General features: G+C 39.0%; 1 protein-coding gene across 1 annotated transcript in view; it reads right to left on the reverse strand.

Moving 5' to 3' along the window:
• Positions 1-2964: 2964 nt before the first annotated feature.
• The window catches only part of LOC149247579 (uncharacterized), a 59500-nt gene continuing 43187 nt past the window's right edge, over positions 2965-19277 (reverse strand). The window contains exon 4 of the mRNA XM_089444647.1: positions 2965-3777. Coding sequence (XP_089300773.1) covers positions 3370-3777 — 408 coding nt within the window. The 3' untranslated portion in view covers positions 2965-3369. The remainder of the gene's footprint in view (positions 3778-19277) is intronic.

Raw genomic sequence — 19277 nt, forward strand, 5'->3', positions numbered from 1 at the left:
AGTTTTACCTTTGGGTTGGTATCTTTCCTACTCAATTCTGTCCCAAGGCAACTTGCATGTGGATGCATCATGTGATCCATCTCTTTTGCAGTGTATGCAATGCAAATCTAACTTTTCTCCTTGAGAGTGTCTGTCCCTCCCCCACCTATGAAATTTCTTCCTCTTCCTCTTCGACCACCTCTTCCTCTGCAAGAATCTTGAGCAATATTCTTCTCTCTATGTGCAAGGCACACAACGTCTTTTAGAAGACTGAGGAGCTATCTTCTACACAAAAGCTTTCTCTCTTTCCGCAATTTTTTTCACAAGGGAGTCAAAGGTAATATCTTTGAGGTTTCCATTTTCTTGCAATGACTCAAGATAATTTTAATAAGTGGGATAAAGTGCCTTGAGAAAAGCTATCAGAGGAATGTCCAATTCAACATTAGTGACTTTGATATCATGCATAATAGATTTTATTTCTGACGCAAAAGCAAGAGGATCATCATTTTGTAATTAAAGGGTGAGCAATTTAATCATGAGTTGAACAACTTTAAGTGCAGAGTGTGAGTCATAGAGTTCCTTCAGTTTTTGTAAGCCTTCGAAAGCATTTGAAAATGATGAAATATGGCGACTCACCTCTTCATTTACTGATGCTACAATCAGTGCATAAGCCTTGCTATTCTTATTTTCCCAAACGGTGAATTCCTTCTGTAAGGTAGGTTGTTTTGGCTCTTTGTCTCCGTTTCCAACACACTCATTTCCACAGCACATTAAAAATGAGATTGTGTTTGATTTTCCGTGACCATTCTGGATAGTTCTCCTTCTCGGTAAGAACCACTCCCACAACAAATATTAGTGAATGCATTTAAAAAAAAAAATTACCCTGCTGCCAAAAAAATGCACTTTAGGTGGTTAAAAATTGCACTCTGATATATTAAAAACATAGGTATTATTTTGGGGAGGTAATATATGGGGGAGGGAATATTTAGGGAAGGTGGTATATGGGGAGCCAAACTAGTCAAATGCAAGGGCGTTAACTATGTTAGCGACTTTGAAAACAACGTTTTGAAAACAACATTATGGGAGCCCAACAATGTGGTATATTAGGATAGCGTATATATGAAAACAACGTTAGCGTGGAGACAACATTATATATACCAGCGTATATATGAAAAAACATTAGCGTGGAGACAACATTATATATGTGGAACAACACTTATATATACCATATATATATATATATATATATATATATATATATATATGGAACAACGTATAGAGGTCAGCGTAATATGGAGCAATGTTTATGAATACAGGAAGCAATATTCCATGTAGAAGATTTAAAAGTCCACCTCTATGTTTGCAAAAAACGACCTTCAATATAAGGTCACGGGCTCGTGGGTCTCAACATGTAACCACAGTCGTGTCACGCCAAATCTCAAGCGATAACCTTCCAGAAAGTAATCTCTCCACCAACGCCATAAGGCTCCATCAAGCTTTCGCTGTGCTAGAGGGCTCCATCGAGGCATTTCAATGTCAATCAAAGAGTGAACCAGAAGAAGTTCAGCTTGCAAAACTGTATTTTTTTTCATCAGCGTAATATTCAGCTGGGAGAGGTATGGGAGAGCAGCGCTTATAGACCACACCAATGCAATATTCAGAGAAAAAACGCGGCATAGCATGAAAGTGGAGGAGCGTAGGAGACAATACCATGTCAGGAATAGAAAAGCATATGACAGTGCACCATTCAGGCTTCTGGAGCATGACAAAGGTGTCAGTTCTGCAGAATAGGTAGAATATAGGCCAGGAGGGAGTTACAAAGGCACACTGTAATGCCAAAGATAGAGCTGGCTCTGATACCATCTTAGGCCAGGAGGTAACTCCTCAAATATAATTGTGTTATTCATTTAAGTTGTTCATTATTATATACAAGAGGGAGTGACGATTCAGTTCATCTCCCGATGACTCTCCATTTCCTCTATTATTTATTTACACTAATTACAATTGTTCACCCACAATCCCTATGATTAAGTGTCAACAGAAAGATTTCTCATTGTTCATGGATCATAGAAGTCTAAATTCTAATATAACATGGACACGAAATTATAGAGATATAAATTAATAATTTGCATACTTTGAAATATAGTACGAATTTAATATATTGCGCAATTTAAATATAGCAATGATTTTTTAAGATGTTGAATTTATGTTACAAGATGAAACTTATTTTGAAAGTGACTAAAATATGACATTTAGGAAAGACAAAATATTGCTCGTTCCTATGGTAATTTTACACTCATTTATTTTATAAATGTTATGGTTATGAAACACATACACACACACATGATTAAATATTTAAAATTTAAAATTTATATTTTGTGGTGTTAAAATTAAATTTTAAAATATATTATAAATAGTGTAGTTATATAAATTAAATGGTTGATAAAGGTAAATAAACATTAATTATCATAAACATTAAAATACTTTAAAATTTAAAAAAAAATAAAAAAATTATAGTTTAAATTATTATTATTAATTATAAAAAGAGTAAATATATGAGCTTAACATAAATACATTTAAAAAAAATTCCAATTAGAGTTGTCTCGATTGGTTGATTGGGTAGAATGATTGAACTATCTTTCCAATCTAGATTCAAATTCATGGTAGTGATCTCATGAGTTAATAATGTTTTGGTAAATATTATTGGTGACATGGTGAATCAATAATGCTTTGATAAATATTATTCTTGTGATGTCATTGTAATTGTAAATATTGTTATATTAACTTAGAACCTTATAAAAAATCTATTTAATTATAAAATATATACTTCAGAATACAAAAGAACATACAATCCCACATCTTCTTTATGGTACTCTTGTCTTAAAAATTTGATAAACAAAAATAAAATCAAACATAAGTTACTTTGAACATACAATCCCACATCTTCTTTATGGTACTCTCTCTCAAAAATTTGATAAACAAAAATAAAATCAAACATAAGTTACTTTGCTATTATCAAATTACCAAAACATTTTGAAATCTATAAATTACAGATGGACATGTATAACTTTTAGCTATTCTAACATGATAACCAACCCATATTTATTGTGCTATTGCCCATTAATGTGCTGCAGCCTGCCCATTATGAAATGGGATTTAAGCAAGTACATTATCCAGCAATAGACATTATCCCACAATAAACATATACATCCAACCCCACTAATAGATCAATAACACCAAGCAAACTAGCAAACTATTCATGTCAAAGATACTGATTGTATGTCAATTCGCAACAGAAAAGCTTCAGGGAGGGATAGCCGGAGGCCTTATTTTTTAGGTTAACATCAATGCACATGCTTCTGCTATTCCTCTCGCGCTTCACCTTCCCCATTACTTGCTCTGCCCTCCGGGAATCTTCGCTTTGATTTTATCCACCAGCCCCGGCTTCTGATTTGGATTGTAATTACCAGTTTGAGTCTGTTTTCCGGGCAGCATGTCTTTGAACTTATCCACGAGACCCGGCTTCTGAGATGAACTAGAATGAGCAGTCTGAGTCTGGCCTCCGGGAATCTTCGCTTGGATTTGATCCACCAGCCCCGGCTTCTGATTCGGATTCGAATGAGCAGTTTGAGTCTGGCCTCCGGGAAGAGATGCTTTGATTTTATGCAGCAGCCCTGCTTTCTGATTGGGATTAGGCTGACCTGCCTGAGTGTAACTATGGGTGTGGCTACGGTCCTGGTGCTCAGGAGCACCAGCCCGAACAGATGGTAGATTTTGAGCCATGATAGAGCACTTATTCTAAAACTAGATAGATCTCAATTGAAGGAATTGAGAGATGAGAATGTAGTAAAAACTCCAGATGAAATGAGATGAGATAGTGAAAGTAAATAACAGGGAGTGTATATTTATAGGTTTGGTGGTGCCGCTCACTTATCTGCGGTGCAAGCGGTGCGGTGCGGTGCCGTGTGGAGAATAGCTTTAATTATCTTCTTTAACCGACAACGTTAAATATGCTACTTTGCATCTTCGACTGTAGCTTTAGCCGCACGCTATTGGGATGGGATGGGATTTCATGAGCAAATTGTTAGTGATTAGAGTAGCAGAAATTGAGGGTGTTTTATTGTAAATTTTCATTTTATTCTGGTAATTTAGTTAGTTCTTAATTTAGCGATATAATTCAGAAATTTTTTGAAATAAAAAATTTTAATTATATAATTTTTAGAATATATATATGGAGTTGTTTTTAGTGAGATTTTTGGAAGTTTTTTCTGTGGGTTTTTCAACGGTTTAATTTTTCTAAAATCTGGTTAGAATTTATTGAAATCACAAGTTTGATGGTAACCCTTGCATAATCGAAATGGCCTAGAAATTTTTCATGACGCTGAATCTATATATACAGTGAAAAAACTAGTTTAAATAACACAAATCAATATTTAACCTCAACCAAATTCCGACGCTAAACACATCTCTTACCAAATTCAGTAGAATTGGCCAAATTAATAAGGAAATTCGAAACTTCGATTCGATGGCGAATTATCTGGTTTTTGTTTGATTCGATATGTTTCAAGCGGCGCGTTTGGTTGATAGAGGTAGGGAAGAAAGATTGACTATTGCTTGATGTTTTTTTTTTCTAAATGAGAAAAACATGGGTTTATAAATGTATTGGTATATCTTTAAAAATATTTAAAATAGATTCCAAATCAGTAAGAGAGTATGTTTCTTTCTATTAAAAAAAAACACAAGTTTTTGAGAAATATGTATTGTTCTTAAATAAATTGTTTATTTATTACTAATATAAATCAATATTAGCAATATCAAAATGTTTCTACAAATTACATCATTATATAAACAATGAACTAAAAAACTAACGGAGTTGGATTGTGTCTTTTTTTTAGAGTATTTTCTTCTAGATACCTGTAATGCATATCCTTTTTGATAGTGAATCAACAACAAAATTCGACTCCCGGTAGATGTGTTTGAAGGAAATGTGTTAAAAGGACATCTTGAGAATGATGATGTGTTTGATCCAACCTCCAAGATTAGGAGGAGTGAGATAAGTGTGCCCCAATACACCCTCAATGAGGGTCTTAGAATCTCCATATACATGACTAGAATCCAAGCCCTGTTTCTTGGCAAACCAAAGAAGCCCCCATAGGGCCAAAATCTCCGCTCTCATGTTTGTACCATATCCACTGTGCCATGATAATTTGTAGTGAGTCCTATTACATATCCTAAACCAAACTCCACAACCACATACACCTCCATGTGCAACTCCATCAAAATAACCAGCTGGAAATTCAATACAAGGAGGAATGAAAAGAAACATTAAATCTTTATCCACTTGTATGTTGTATGTCTATGTATCCATCCAAAACCCAATGTTTATACATATCTTGTGTATGTTTATGGGGATACCTTCAAATAGGCATCCATTCCTAGCACGCTAGATCTCCCAAAAAATGAAGAGAGGAATGGTCTAATATCCCCCCCCCCCTTTCGATCCACCAATGAAGACACTGATCTAATGAGAGAAAATTTCTAAAAGGAATATGAAAAAAATGAAGGATCCTTTGCCATACCTATGTAGAAGTCAAGCATTCCAAGAAAAGATGTTGATTTGTCTTGATTGAATCCCAGCAAAGTGTGCACCATCCTGGACCTTGGACAACCCGCTTATGGAGGTTTTCCCAAGTCAATGTTTTGTTGTTCTATACCAACCAGGTGAAGAGAATAATCTTCACGGGGACATCCCATTTCCAAATCTTTTGGAACTAGCATGTATCATTTAAAGTAAATTTAGTGCACATAATGTACCTGTAGATGTCTTCCACCTCCATAGAATCCTTACGGAGCGTCCCTTCCGAGGTGATGAAGTCCCCCCTCTCTGTTCTGCAAAGTCCCGCCTATTTAAGATCTTGAATGTATCCATTCCATACATTAGCTCGACGCCTTACCAGACCAATATCTGCAACTTTTCTCCAAACTGGAAACAGTCTGCACCAACACCGAATGACCTGATCCAAATATATATATCCCCTGGCATGTAGTCTTTAAATTATTTCCTCCGTGAGGGGTGTGGCTATTTTAACTCCCTATATTTGATCTATCCCAATTAAAATGCAGTTTCCTTCATCGAAAGACCACCTGAGCCTCTCAATAAACCAACTTTTTACCTTGTGGAAACTAGACCAAATGTAACATCCAATTTTTTTGCTGATGTTGCCTTCCCTTATCCAATTACTAGCACTCATTATTGTAAGGTACTTTGTAAATATGATGTCCCTCCAAATTCCTTCTTGAAATAGAGCCCACCATAGAAATTTGATTAACATAGCCCATCTGAAAACTCTCAAATCTAGTATTCACCAACCACCATATTTCTTCGAGAGGGCAATATTTTCCCATTTGATTAGGTGGTATAATTTAGTCCCCCATGTGCCTGCCTAAATGAAATGTGTTAATATACTTTGAATTCTAGAGATAATTGTCAAGGGGAGAATGAAAAAATGTGCCCATTATACTGAGATCTGTTGGAGAACCTCCTGTGTAAGGGTGTATCTTCCTCCTAGTGTAAGCCAACTATTTGTCCATCCTTGGTGTTTGTGACAAAATTTATCCAGAAGCCAATTCCAATCCACTAGCCTATAATTGTTTGGCTTTAGATGATATCCAGGGTAAGTGAAGCCTTCGCTCAGTGGCTTGGTATTAACACCAAAAATTCCTACGATAAATTCGATCACCTCCTGAACACCATTTGAAAACAAGAGTAATTACTTACTACCTGTTGATGGTGCTGGACCTGCCAACATGTCAAGGGGATCTCCCCGGTAAGAAGTCCCAATTAGACCTCAGACTATTTGGTGTAGGAGTCCCAGCAGTGGGTAGTAAGGTAATGCCTTGACCGCGATTTGACACAGAGGCAAGTAAGATAACTATGTCGTTAGCAAGGCTGTGACCAATGCAGTGAGTCAAGGAAGGTGTATGAGAGGTTATAACACTTCAAAGGGAGATGAAGGTGAAGGTGAGTTCCAGGTTGAAAGGGATCAATCCCAACTTGGCTAGGAACACACAACACAAAAGGACATGCACATTTTCCGGTGAAGTAGTCCATTCAGATGCAGCAATCACATCATACAAGGTAAGATAACACGTACAACACTCATGGATCAGTCTGAGACGAGTGCGACGGTTGTTACAAAAAGGTTCATGTGAAAGGTCTGTCTGATGTCCAGCAGAGAAGTCGACACGGACGGTGACATCATTAACAGCATATGTAACACATTAACAACATGATTCATATAATTGCATACAAATCAGTTCATACACAAGTACGTAAGTTAAACAACATATATCATTAAGGCAACCGAAGTAGTCCAACTACAATAACAACATATCCATGAAAAAGTGTTGGCTCTTATTATATAAAGAAGTTAGATTTTAAGTTTTTGTGGCTGTCATTGAGGGATTTTTTATTCGGATTATCCACATTATTGTGTGCCTCTTGTTGTCAATGTTTCGAATCCCAACATGGATCCATCTTCAGGACATAAGTGATATATTGAAAGAGAAGCTTACCAACCAGAACAAATAAATTTCAAGTCAGCCACTCTTCTTTCAATCTTAATCTTTGAATTTTCGAGAAAACAGATCTCATTCCATATATTGCCTCTGTACAGGGAAATTATTAGATTTTAAGCTTCTGTGGCTGTCATTTTTATCCACAGTATTGTGTGCTTCTTGTTGTCGATGTTTTGAATCCCAATGTGGATCCATATTCACGACATAAGTGATCGAATTAAAGTTAATCTTACCAACCAGAACAAATAAATTTCAGGTCAGCCGCTCTTATTTCAATCTTAATCCTTGAATTTTCAAGAAAATAGATCTCATTCCATATATCCCCTCAGTACAGTGAAATTATGTTAGATTTTAAGCTTCTGTGGTTGTCATTTTTATCCACAATATTGTGTTCCTCTTGTTGTCGACGTTTCAAATCCCAACGTGGATCCATCTTTCGAATAGAAGTGAGATTGAAAGAAGAGCGACTAACCTGAAATTTATTTGTTCTAGTTGGTAAGATTCTCTTTCAATCTATCACTTATGTCATGAAGATGGATCCACGTTGGGATTCGAAACGTCGACAACAAGAGGCACACAATACTATGGATAAAAATGACAGCCACAAAATCTTAAAATCTAACATAATTTCCCCATACGGAGGGGATATATGGAATGAGATCTGTTTTCTCAAAAATTCAAGGATTAAGATTGAAAGAAGAGTGGCTGACTTGAAATTTATTTGTTCTAGTTGGTAAGCTTCTCTTTCAATCTATCACTTCCGTCCTTAAGATGGATCCACATTGGGATTCGAAACGTTGACAACAAGAGGCACACAATGCCGTGGATAAAAATGACAGCCATAGAAGCTTAAAATCTAAAATAATTTCCCTGTACGAAGGGGATATATTGAATGAGATCTATTTTCTCAAAAATTCAAGGATTAAGATTGAAAGGAGAGTAGCTGACCTAAAATTTATTTTTTCTAGTTGGTAAGCGTCTCTTTCAATCTATCACTTTTGTCCTAAAGATGGATCCACATTGGGATTCGAAACGCGACAACAAGAGGCACACAATACTATGGATATTCTAAATAAAAAATCCCTATATAAATAAGTGTAAGTCACAATCATACAATACACCATGTAAACCTGCTAGCCCCAATAGTGGAATGTTACAGCCACATCCGCCTGCTCCTCCAAAGAGATGAACTAGCTCTGTGCAATGGAGAAGCCAAGGCGCATTACAATATTGTCCAAGCTTTATCAAGGATAATCTTATCATAAGCTTGGTCGACCAAAAGCCTATACAATGAGTTATGAGGGACTATTAATAGCAAAGAGTGGGGTGACCCTTGACATCCCCTTTGTGACTATTCAACTAACCTCATGAATCTTCACCTACTCTATGACTGTTGCATCCACTATTGAGACTTGAATTACACTTGGCATGACTCAACATTACAATGCACATGTACCCATGTGAACAATGGCTTGAACAAGCCAAACTAGACATCATTCGGACTTAGACAATGATAGAAGTCCAATTGGCTGACATCATGATGCTGATCAATAGTGACATATTGATGCCAATATTGGTAGTCCTTGATAGTGTCTGTGTGTTCTACTGTGATGTCCATCTAAAACCTGAACCTTGCCTCCATAGAATTTAGGTACACTGCTCGGGCTCCTTTGTCCAACTCTTCTAAAAGCATGAACATCATTGTCCTCAATGTGGTCGGACGAGTGACATACTTGCGCATGATGTCTGCACTGATAGGCAAGTCTAGGTTGGTGGTGGTGCACATCAACTCGTCGAAGTACGAGTCAAGCTCCTATCAGACCTGCTTCTTTGTCTTCACGTGGGTGAGATTCCTAAGTGATGGGATCGCATGAGTGTGCACTATAACATCCATGCTTTTTAATACTCGTGCATAGGAAGCCTGTATGCTAGTGATGAGTTGCAGTAAGTCTTTATAGTTCTGGATCTGACTCCGAATACGTGCTTGTAGCTCAATTGCATTGGCCTTCATCATCTTTGGCAAGTGAAGTGGGGCTCCCTTGTACTTCATCATCCATGCTTGCATGTTATCAACAACAGCATGTATGTTCTTCAGGATGCATACTCTTCTCGCACATCGCTGCTGCCATCCGTGGAGATGGATGACTGCTTGGTGCACGGTACCAAACTTGGCATACGATGCTCGAATAATTGTATCAAGGGACAATACTTCATCTAGTATTTCCTTCTTCAGTTCATCTCGAGCAGACATTGTCACCAAGTCCCCTCCCTTCTTAGCCACCTGTAGTTCCTTCGCCATTTGCTCATTCTCAGCTATGAGGAAACGAACACTTGAGCTAGTGGCTTTGGCATACACCCTAGTTGCATCGGCCAAAGCAGTTGGATGCTTGTGCACATCTGTCACGATCACTTGTTCTTCAACTTGCGTAGGGGATGTTTGGTCCTCTGGAGTCGGTACTCTCTGAGATTTCACAACTCTATGATGAGATTCGTCAAAAGAGATGTTGTGCATTTCTGCTTCCCGCTAACCACCAAGGATATCAGTGCCTCCTTGGTCATTTGAGACTTGCTCATCATCAGGATGCAATGAAGCGGGTGAGTCAACCTCTTTGTGGTGAGGCATGAGGTCAGTGTCCTGTTCCAACTCCTTCTCCTCCATGTCTGCATCCAACTGTTCAAGTGCCTATTCAATCTCATGAGCAAAGTCTTTCCCCTGTGATGGTTCACCCTGTTCGCCTGATGCTAGCTGTTCAGATGAATCAACTATTTGTACGAGGGCTGCTTTGTCTGTCTGCATGTGATGCGCCCCCTGTTGTATCTGTTGCTGCTGCGCTTCCTTCTCCTATTGGCATAGCTCTTGTTCTTTCCGTAGTTTCTCCCTTAGCTCATGCAACTCCTTCTTTGGTTCTTCCATTCTCTTCTTATCCCTCTTCCTTCGTGCGATTCGCTTGTCGCGTTGTTGCCTCTTTTCTTGAATAGCCATAGCTGCTTGTTCTACAAGTGGATCTGCTCGAAACTTGTAGCTTTGCTCCTCCTCCATGCGGTCGACAATCTTCCTCTTCCCTTTATCGTGCACAGGTATGCTTGCCTCTGCTGCTATAGCTTGTGCTCTCCGTGATGATGCTTCATGCTACTGTGCTAACCACTCTACAGTGAAACCGACCTGTTCATTGGGTCTGGAGGAATCGTAGAAATACATCCATGAGTCTTCCTCGGCTCAATGAAATGCCCCATGGATCCAATTGAATTGAACTCTCATGCAGTGATCCTTCACAATGCAATTTGGGTCATACGAGTTGAAGCTTCGGAGGTCAAATGGGTACTTCTTCATCTATTCTGCTTTGACATCTGCTTACTTGATACTCTGGATATCATATAACCCAATCTGCAAAGGAAGAGCGGGCCAAGGTGCCTTCTTCTTCTGCTACAGTCTAGTTGTCAATCTTGTTGAGATATGATATGCTACTTCCTGCATGACAAGCATGTCCAAAGAAAACTTTGGCAAAACATGCGGAGGCTTCTCCACATTGAACACTCGAATGAAAGTGTCAGATGGTGAGGCATACCAATCTGCAATGCTTAACAATGCCTTCATCGCTTCCTCTGACATACAGGGTGGATCCTGTTCGAATATCAAACTGTACACTGGGGTGACAAAATGGTCAGATAGTCGTATGATTACTCCTTTGAAGCTGCATTCGGACCACAAATTGAAATACGTATTCATAATAGTTTCCATTGGTGACCATGCCCACTCCAAGCCCGGTAACTCATGTCAGGCACAGACTGCATCTAGGATGTAAGCGGATATATAAATCTCTGCATGCATACCCTTGGGTGACAGTCAAGCCTTCGTGACTTGTTCCCTCAGTTGGTGAGCCAGAATGCTGGACTAGTTGCATGGTCTTCCTTTTCTAGCCAGTTGGTCCAATGTGATCACCCAACTCTGAGGAAAGGTTTTAGTGCTTGTTTGGCCACTCAGTCGACATGCGAATATGACCAAGTATTGGTACGCCTTCCTCGATATCTTTGTCTTGTAGATATGGTTGGGTGTCATCCTGAAACGAGTTGGCTCCTTTACCAGATCCTCCATAATGTCTTTGGAGTTACCTCTGCTGCCGGGTAAGATGAATGGAGGAATCATGACAGTCGCAAGCTCTAACATCTAATACATCTCATCATAACCTCGTGCCCAGAAGGTTGCAAGGTTCGTCCCACTGACACTACTCAAGGTTATTGTCTCGGAGTCAGTGTGAGAAACGATCCAGTGAATCATGTCCATGCATGGGAACACGGGGTATCTGCATGCAATCTGTTATGAAACCAGCTCAAGAAAAGATAGAAAAGATAGATCAACGCCTTAGAATTCAGCCTCTTCGAGGGGGCAACCTCCTTTACATTACATAAATGAACAATTCTTGGATGATACAAATGACAAAACCTCCTTTCTATATATAGGAGTCTAAGGAGTCACAATATAATCCAGCCGACCTAACAATAATAATATAAAGCCACAAAAATAACAATAGAGGGATTCTATGGGGCACAGAAATAACAATATGGGGGTAATAGGGGCACAACAATATAAATAAGGGGTATAACTACAATAGTAATGGGGTAATCACTAGTATTATAGGGACCCAACATGCCCCTCTCCTTCAAAAAAGTGTTGTCCTCAACGCTTGAGTAGTTCTGGATACTTCTGCATAAAATTCTCATCCTCCCATGTGGAATCTTCAGCGGATAAGTTCTTCCACTTGATAAGATACTCTGAAATTGATCGATTTCGTAGCTGTCGAGTTCTTGTTTCTGTGACTGCTTCCGGTTCCAATATAATTTTTCCTTCCTCGTCAAGTTCTGGCAATATTGTTTGAACTGGGAGCTTGTCGCCTATAACCTTCTTTAAACATGAAACATGGAAAACTGGGTGCAATCGAGAAGCTGCAGGAAGCTCCAATTTGTATGCCATAGTACCAATCTTTTGCAACACCTTGTACGGACCATAATACTTTGGTGATAATTTATTATCCTTCTTAGCTTGCTTTAGGGACATTTGCTTATATGGTTGTAGCCGTAGGAATACCCAATCACCTACATCAAAACTTCTTTCACTGCGATGTTGATCTGCCTGTTGTTTCATTCTATTTTGTGCCAACACGAGGTTATCCTTTAAGAGTTGGAGGACTTGTTGTTGATGTTCGATGTGATGTTCCACTGCCTGAACCTTAGAATTTTCTCTTAAATATGATGTGATGGATGGTGGTTGATACCCATAAAGTGCCATAAATGGGGTCATTTTTGTTGCTGTATGGAAGGAAGTGTTATACCACCATTCAGCCAGAGGCAACCATTTGACCCATTGTGTCTGTTTATCAGATACAAAGCAACGAAGATATCCTTCCAAACATTTGTTTACTATCTCAGTTTGCCCATCAGATTGAGGATGATAAGATGAGCTATGAGCTAACTGAGTACCAAGACAAGAAAATAATTCTGTCCAAAAATTTCCAGTGAAAATGGGATCTCTGTCACTTACAATAATCTTTGGGTTTCCATGTAGCTTTTGAACTGTTTCCATAAATGCAGTAGAAACTGTACTGGCTTTAAATGGATGTGATAATGCACAAAAGTGTGCATACTTGGTAAGTCTGTCAACTACCACCATGATGACACTCTTTCCCTCAGACTTGGGTAAACCTGTGATAAAATCCATTGAAACCTCCTCCCAACGTTGGCTTGGAATGGATAAAGGTTGTAATAGACCCGGTGTCTTAATTGTTTCAACTTTATTTTGTTGGCAAACCAAACATTCCGCCACAAACTTTTGAATATCTGATTTAAGGCCATCCCAAAAAAATTCCTTCTTAACCCTGTGGTAAGTTTTTAAAAATCCTGAGTGCCCTCCTAAGGGAGAAGTGTGCAATTCCATAAGAATCTTTTGTTTTAGCTGGGAATTCTTACAGAGGTATAAGCGATCTTTGTACCATAACGAATCATTTTTCCAGCTAAATGTATCAGAAGTACTGGAATCTTGTTGTAGCTTTCGAATAAGTGCCCACACTTCTTCGTCATTCTTCCATTCCTCCTTTGCTTCGTTTATCCAATCTGGTTGGATAATAGAAATGGCACACAACAATGCTTCCACATCCTCATCCTTTCTTGAGAGTGCATCTGCCACCACATTTTGCTTCCCTTTTTTGTAGATGATTTCAAAGTCATAACCCAACATCTTTGTGACCCACTTTTGTTGCTCTTCAGAGGATAATCTTTGTTCTAAAAAGTATTTAAGGCTATCATGATCCGTTTTTACCTTGAAGTGTCTTCCCATTAGGTAGGGTCGCCATTTCTTAAGTGCATGGAGTATTGCCAACATTTCCTTCTCATAAATAGCTTTGCTTAAAAACTTTCCCTTGATTGGACGACTTTCAAAAGCAATGGGTCTTTCATCTTGCATTAGAACAGCACCAATTCCATTTCCTGAAGCATCACATTCCACAATAAAGGTTTTTGTGAAGTCCGGTGTAGCTAAGACCGGTGCTTGGCACATTGCCTCTTTAAGATGTTCAAAGGCCTTTGTTGCTTCCGGAGTCCATGAAAATGAATCTTTCTTCAATAATGTTGTTAGAGGTGCTGCTATTCTCCCATAATTCTTAACAAACTTGCGATAATACCCTGTCAACCCAAGAAATCCTCGCATATGCTTTATGGATGTGGGGATTTTCCATTCCTTAATGGCTTTAATTTTGCTAGGGTCTACCTTAACTCCTTCATGAGATACAATATGACCCAAGACTTGCTGTAGATTAGTATATCATCAAAAAATACCAACACAAATTTTCTAAGGAATGGTTTGAAAATTGAATTCATCAAACCTTGAAATGTTGAAGGTGCATTGGTAAGGCCAAAAGGCATGACCAAAAATTCATAATGACCCTCATGAGTTCTAAATGCCGTTTTCGGAATGTCTTCAATCTTCATTCTGATTTGATGATATCCCGAACGAAGATCCAACTTGGTGAAGTAAATTGATCCATGCAATTCATCCAGTAATTCATCAATGACAGGAATGGGGAACTTATCTTTAATAGTGAGCTTGTTGAGCTCCCTATAATCTGGACACATGCGCCATGATCCATCCTTCTTGTGCACCAATACTACTGGAGCTGAGAAAGAACTTTGACTCGGTTGAATTATACCAGCCTCTAGCATTTCTGCAACCATACGTTCAATTTCACTTTTTTGGACATAGGGATATCTGTACGGCCTGATGTTTGGAGGAACACTTCCTGGAATCAGATGAATAGCATGATCATGATCACGCATAGGTGGGAGACCTTTGGGAGTCTCAAATACCTTGGAATGATTGTCCAGGACTTTTTGGAGATCTGGAGAAATAGATGATTCCAATGTGGAAACATCTAGCGAACATAATTGTGCAATTACACCTCTTTGCTCCTTTTTTAGAAGCTTTGTCATGCCATTAGAGCTGATTATCTTTCCTGGTTTCCCTGCAATACCCCTTAATTCAACTTCCTTTCCTTCCACAGAAAATTTCATGAAAAGTTCTTGAAAATTAAAAGCTATTGTACCCAAGGATTGTAGCCATTGGACTCCTAGTACAACATCAGCACCTCCCATTGGAATGGAAAGCATTGGGCTAGTCAATACATATTCTCCCATGGATAGCTTGATATTATGGCACTTTCCAGAACAATTTATTGTTCCTCCATTTGCAATCATCACTTGACACTCTGGTGCTGGATATAGGAAGCAATTCAATTCTTTTGCTACCCTACAATGAATAAAATTGTGGGTGCTTCCTGAATCAATCAACACTATTACCTTTTTCTTCTTGATTTGTCCTTCTATCTTGATGGTTTGAGGAGTGGTAATTCCCGCCAATGCATTACAAGATATGGTCGGATTTATTTGTTCTTCATCTAGGCTTTGTTCCTGGAATATATCCTCTTCTTTTGACCTTTCTTGCTCCTTTTCTTCTTCCTCTTCACAATCTATGTAGAATAATTTCTTCTCAGCACACTTATGACCTTTGTGTATTTGCTATCACAATTGTAACAAAGCCCTTTTGCTCTTTTTTCTTCCAATTGTTGTGGTGTCAACCTTGTAGGTTGTGGAAGACTATGGGCAACAACACTTCCGTCTTTATAGTTGTGAATGGTATGCTTCCTAGTTGCCATAATTTTGCTTTCCATTTTTCTTGCTAACCTGAATGCCTTCTCTAATGAATCAGGTTCCCAAAGGCGCACATCATGTTGGATATTATCCTTTAAAGACCCTATGAACACATCAATCCTATGCTCCTCTGGAATATCTTTTACCCTTATGTTCAATTTTTGGAACTCCTCAATGTGCTCCATTATTGAACCCTTTTGTTTGAGACTTATCAATTGGCTAAAAAAAGTGTTGCTTTTTGTATCCTCATAATGTGCTATCAATTCTTCCGTAAAAATTGCCCAAGTGATAAATTGTTTACGAGAACAAAGCCATTGATACCATACAAACTGATTTGGTTCCAAATATAAAGTTGCCATACGTACCTTTTGTGTGTTTTGCACATTATTGAGATCGAAGAATTGCTCCATCTGTAATATCCATGTGGCGGGATCCTTGCCATCAAACTTCCTCATATCGATTTTTGGAATATGGTGATTCTTCGATCCAACATTAGCGTCTATGGAATCATGATTAACATTTCTTTTGTTCTCATCATGAGTTTCCTTTACTACCTTTTCACCATTAGTAAGTATTTCTTGTAGAAAATTAGTCAAATCTGTCTTCAAATCTGCCATGCCTGTCTTCAAATTTGTGTTCAAATCTATCTTCAAATTGTCCATCTTAGCTTCCATGCCATTCATCTTAGCTTCCACGCCATTTATCTTAGCTTCCATGCCATTTATCTTAGCATCTGTTAACTTTTGTGAGCGTGACATTTGTTGCACTTGTTCTTGTAATTTTGATATATCATGTAGCATTTCTTCCTCTTCTTCATGAGTCATGCTAGAGCTTTCAGGTTCCTTACTAGGTGTTTGCATTTTCTTTCCTCGGGGCATCAGTTACCGATAATAATGCTCTACTATGCCCTTTGAATTCCTTCAAAATAAATTTTCAAACCAAGCTTAAGCAAAAATTTAAAAAAAATCTACACACCTTTTTTCACTTTGTAGGAGCTCGATATTGCCTCTGATGTATCTCTGTACTTTCCAATCATCTAGTTCTAAACTTGTGACCTGTAGTAGCTCTCTGTGTCCTCTTTCCAATGCCACAAGTCTGACCCAAATTGGATTCTCCAAGGAAGAGTTATGCGAAATCTCCCACAGTGACTTGATTATAGACTAGTTCAGTAGAGCGAACTTGTACGACGTGCCACGAGTCACTGTTTCGACCTTTGGATCTGAAAAACACCCACAAGAAACTATAGTCTGTCCTCTTTCTGTACCTTCTTACGAAATTTAATCCGATCCCCAGAGAGAAAGTTATGACGATTTTCCCCAGGTCACCTGTTTTGAATGTAATTCAGGAGTCTGCAAAAAGACCAACTTCCTCAGATCATATCTCCGTAAATATCGCGCGAAAAGATCTAAAATTCGGACCCAAGGTTCAGCACAATTTCTTCTCAAATGGGTTTTTTTTGCGACTTCTGAAACGTCACAGAAAAAAGTTATAGCAAAAATTCCACGATGACCTGTTTGGAGCAGCGAAACCCTAGAATCCAAAGCTCTGATACCAAATGTTATGAAACCAGCTCAAGAAAAGATAGAAAAGATAGATCAACGCCTTAGAATTCAGCCTCTTCGAGGGGGCAACCTCCTTTACATTACATAAATGAACAATTCTTGGATGATACAAATGACAAAACCTCCTTTCTATATATAGGAGTCTAAGGAGTCACAATATAATCCAGCCGACCTAACAATAATAATATAAAGCCACAAAAATAACAATAGAGGGATTCTATGGGGCACAGAATAACAATATTCATAATAGTTTCCATTGGTGACCATGCCCACTCCAAGCCCGGTAACTCATGTCAGGCACAGACTACATCTAGGATGTAATCGGATATATAAATCTCTGCATGCATACCCTTGGGTGACAGTCGAGCCTTCATGACTTGTTCCCTCAGTTGGTGAGCTAGTATGCTGGACTAGTTGCATGGTCTTCCTTTTCTAGCCAGTTGGTCCAATGTGATCACCCAACTCTGAGGAAAGGTTTTAGTGCTTTCTTGGCCACTCAGTCGACATGTGAATATGACCAAGTATTGGTACACCTTCCTCGATATCTTTTTCTTGTATATATGGTTGGGTGTCATCCTGAAACGAGTTGGCTCCTTTACCCAATCTTCCATAATGTCTTTGGAGTTACCTCTACTGTTGGGTGAGATGAATGGAGGAATCATGATAGTCATGGGCTCTGACATCTAATACATCTCATCATAACCTCGTGCCCACAAGGTTGCAAGATTCGTCCCACTGACACTGCTCAAGGTTATCGTCTCGGGGTCAGTGTGAGAAACAATCCCATGAATCATATCCACGCATGGAACATGGGGTATCTACATGCAATCCAGTACAATCCAAACTTGTGAATGTTCACATGGACCTGAAGGTCTTCAAGGCCTTCCCTAAAAGTGCTTGTGAATGCTTCACTAACCTCTTGCCACTTCAGTTTGATGTCCTTGTCTAGATACAACTTCATATCTTCATATATCGGCAGACTAGAGGACACCTGCTCAACTGCTGCTCCAGCTGCAACTCCATCAGTGCCCTGCGATCCTGTTCTCCTAGAATCCATTGAGTCAGATGAACACCTCAAATATTTGGAAACAAGAAGCATGCATGGCAGGAAATATGTCAGTGGAAACAAAGCAAATCTGGGGAAGGACACAACACATACCTGGGAAACTGATGAGAAAGATTGTGAAAATTTTACTGGGAGGCTGGGTGACTGGTAGTCAGAACTGCACAAAAGGCAGTCTGGGTTGTTTGGGAGGTAGGACTGGCTACTGGATCTGCGAAATACACAATCCAGTCAGGCAGCTGGCTGCTGGGATTGTGCAATGCACAATTCCAGCTGGGAAGGACTGCTAGCCTCAGGACAGATTTTCTCAATTTCTTAGGCCAAGCAGCCACTGTCCTCCAGAAAAGTGCAAAATAGTCCTGGAGGCCAGTGCTAGGAAAGAATGCACAAATCTGGAGAGGAAGGTGAGCCTTCCTTCCCCATATTACATAATGCAGCCTTGGTGAAGGCAGAGCCCGGGCCAAGGTTGGCCCGACTCACCGATAGGCAGCTGAAAGAAAGTAAGACAATGAATGCATGGCAACACTAAGTGATAGTAGAAGTGATTAATAGTGCATGCAAAACATGAATGAAAGGTTCGGCAAATATATCAACATGCATGTGGGCGAGGTCGTTCGTTGGTTGGGCGAGGTCGTTCATGCATGCAACAACAGTGAGATAGCCAAAAAAACTGAAATAGATCTAGAACAAGATAGAATGCTTGTAAAATACAGCAGGTGTTCAAAGAAATCAAGAAAACAACACCCACACAAGCGAAAACACAAAAAGCAACAGAAATGTTGAAAAAGACAAGTTGAGGCCACTTACCTGTAGCCGGATGTGTCGAAGAGTCCTGGATGTGTTGTGGGATTTCAAAGCTCCAAGATCGATGTGAATGAATGAGCTCTGATGCGTAGAATAAA

The sequence above is a fragment of the Pinus tabuliformis genome, chromosome 7 (assembly GCF_031772625.1).
Source record: "Pinus tabuliformis cultivar Carrire ecotype Pingquan chromosome 7, CPIR1, whole genome shotgun sequence".
NCBI classification, from domain to species: domain Eukaryota; kingdom Viridiplantae; phylum Streptophyta; class Pinopsida; order Pinales; family Pinaceae; genus Pinus; species Pinus tabuliformis.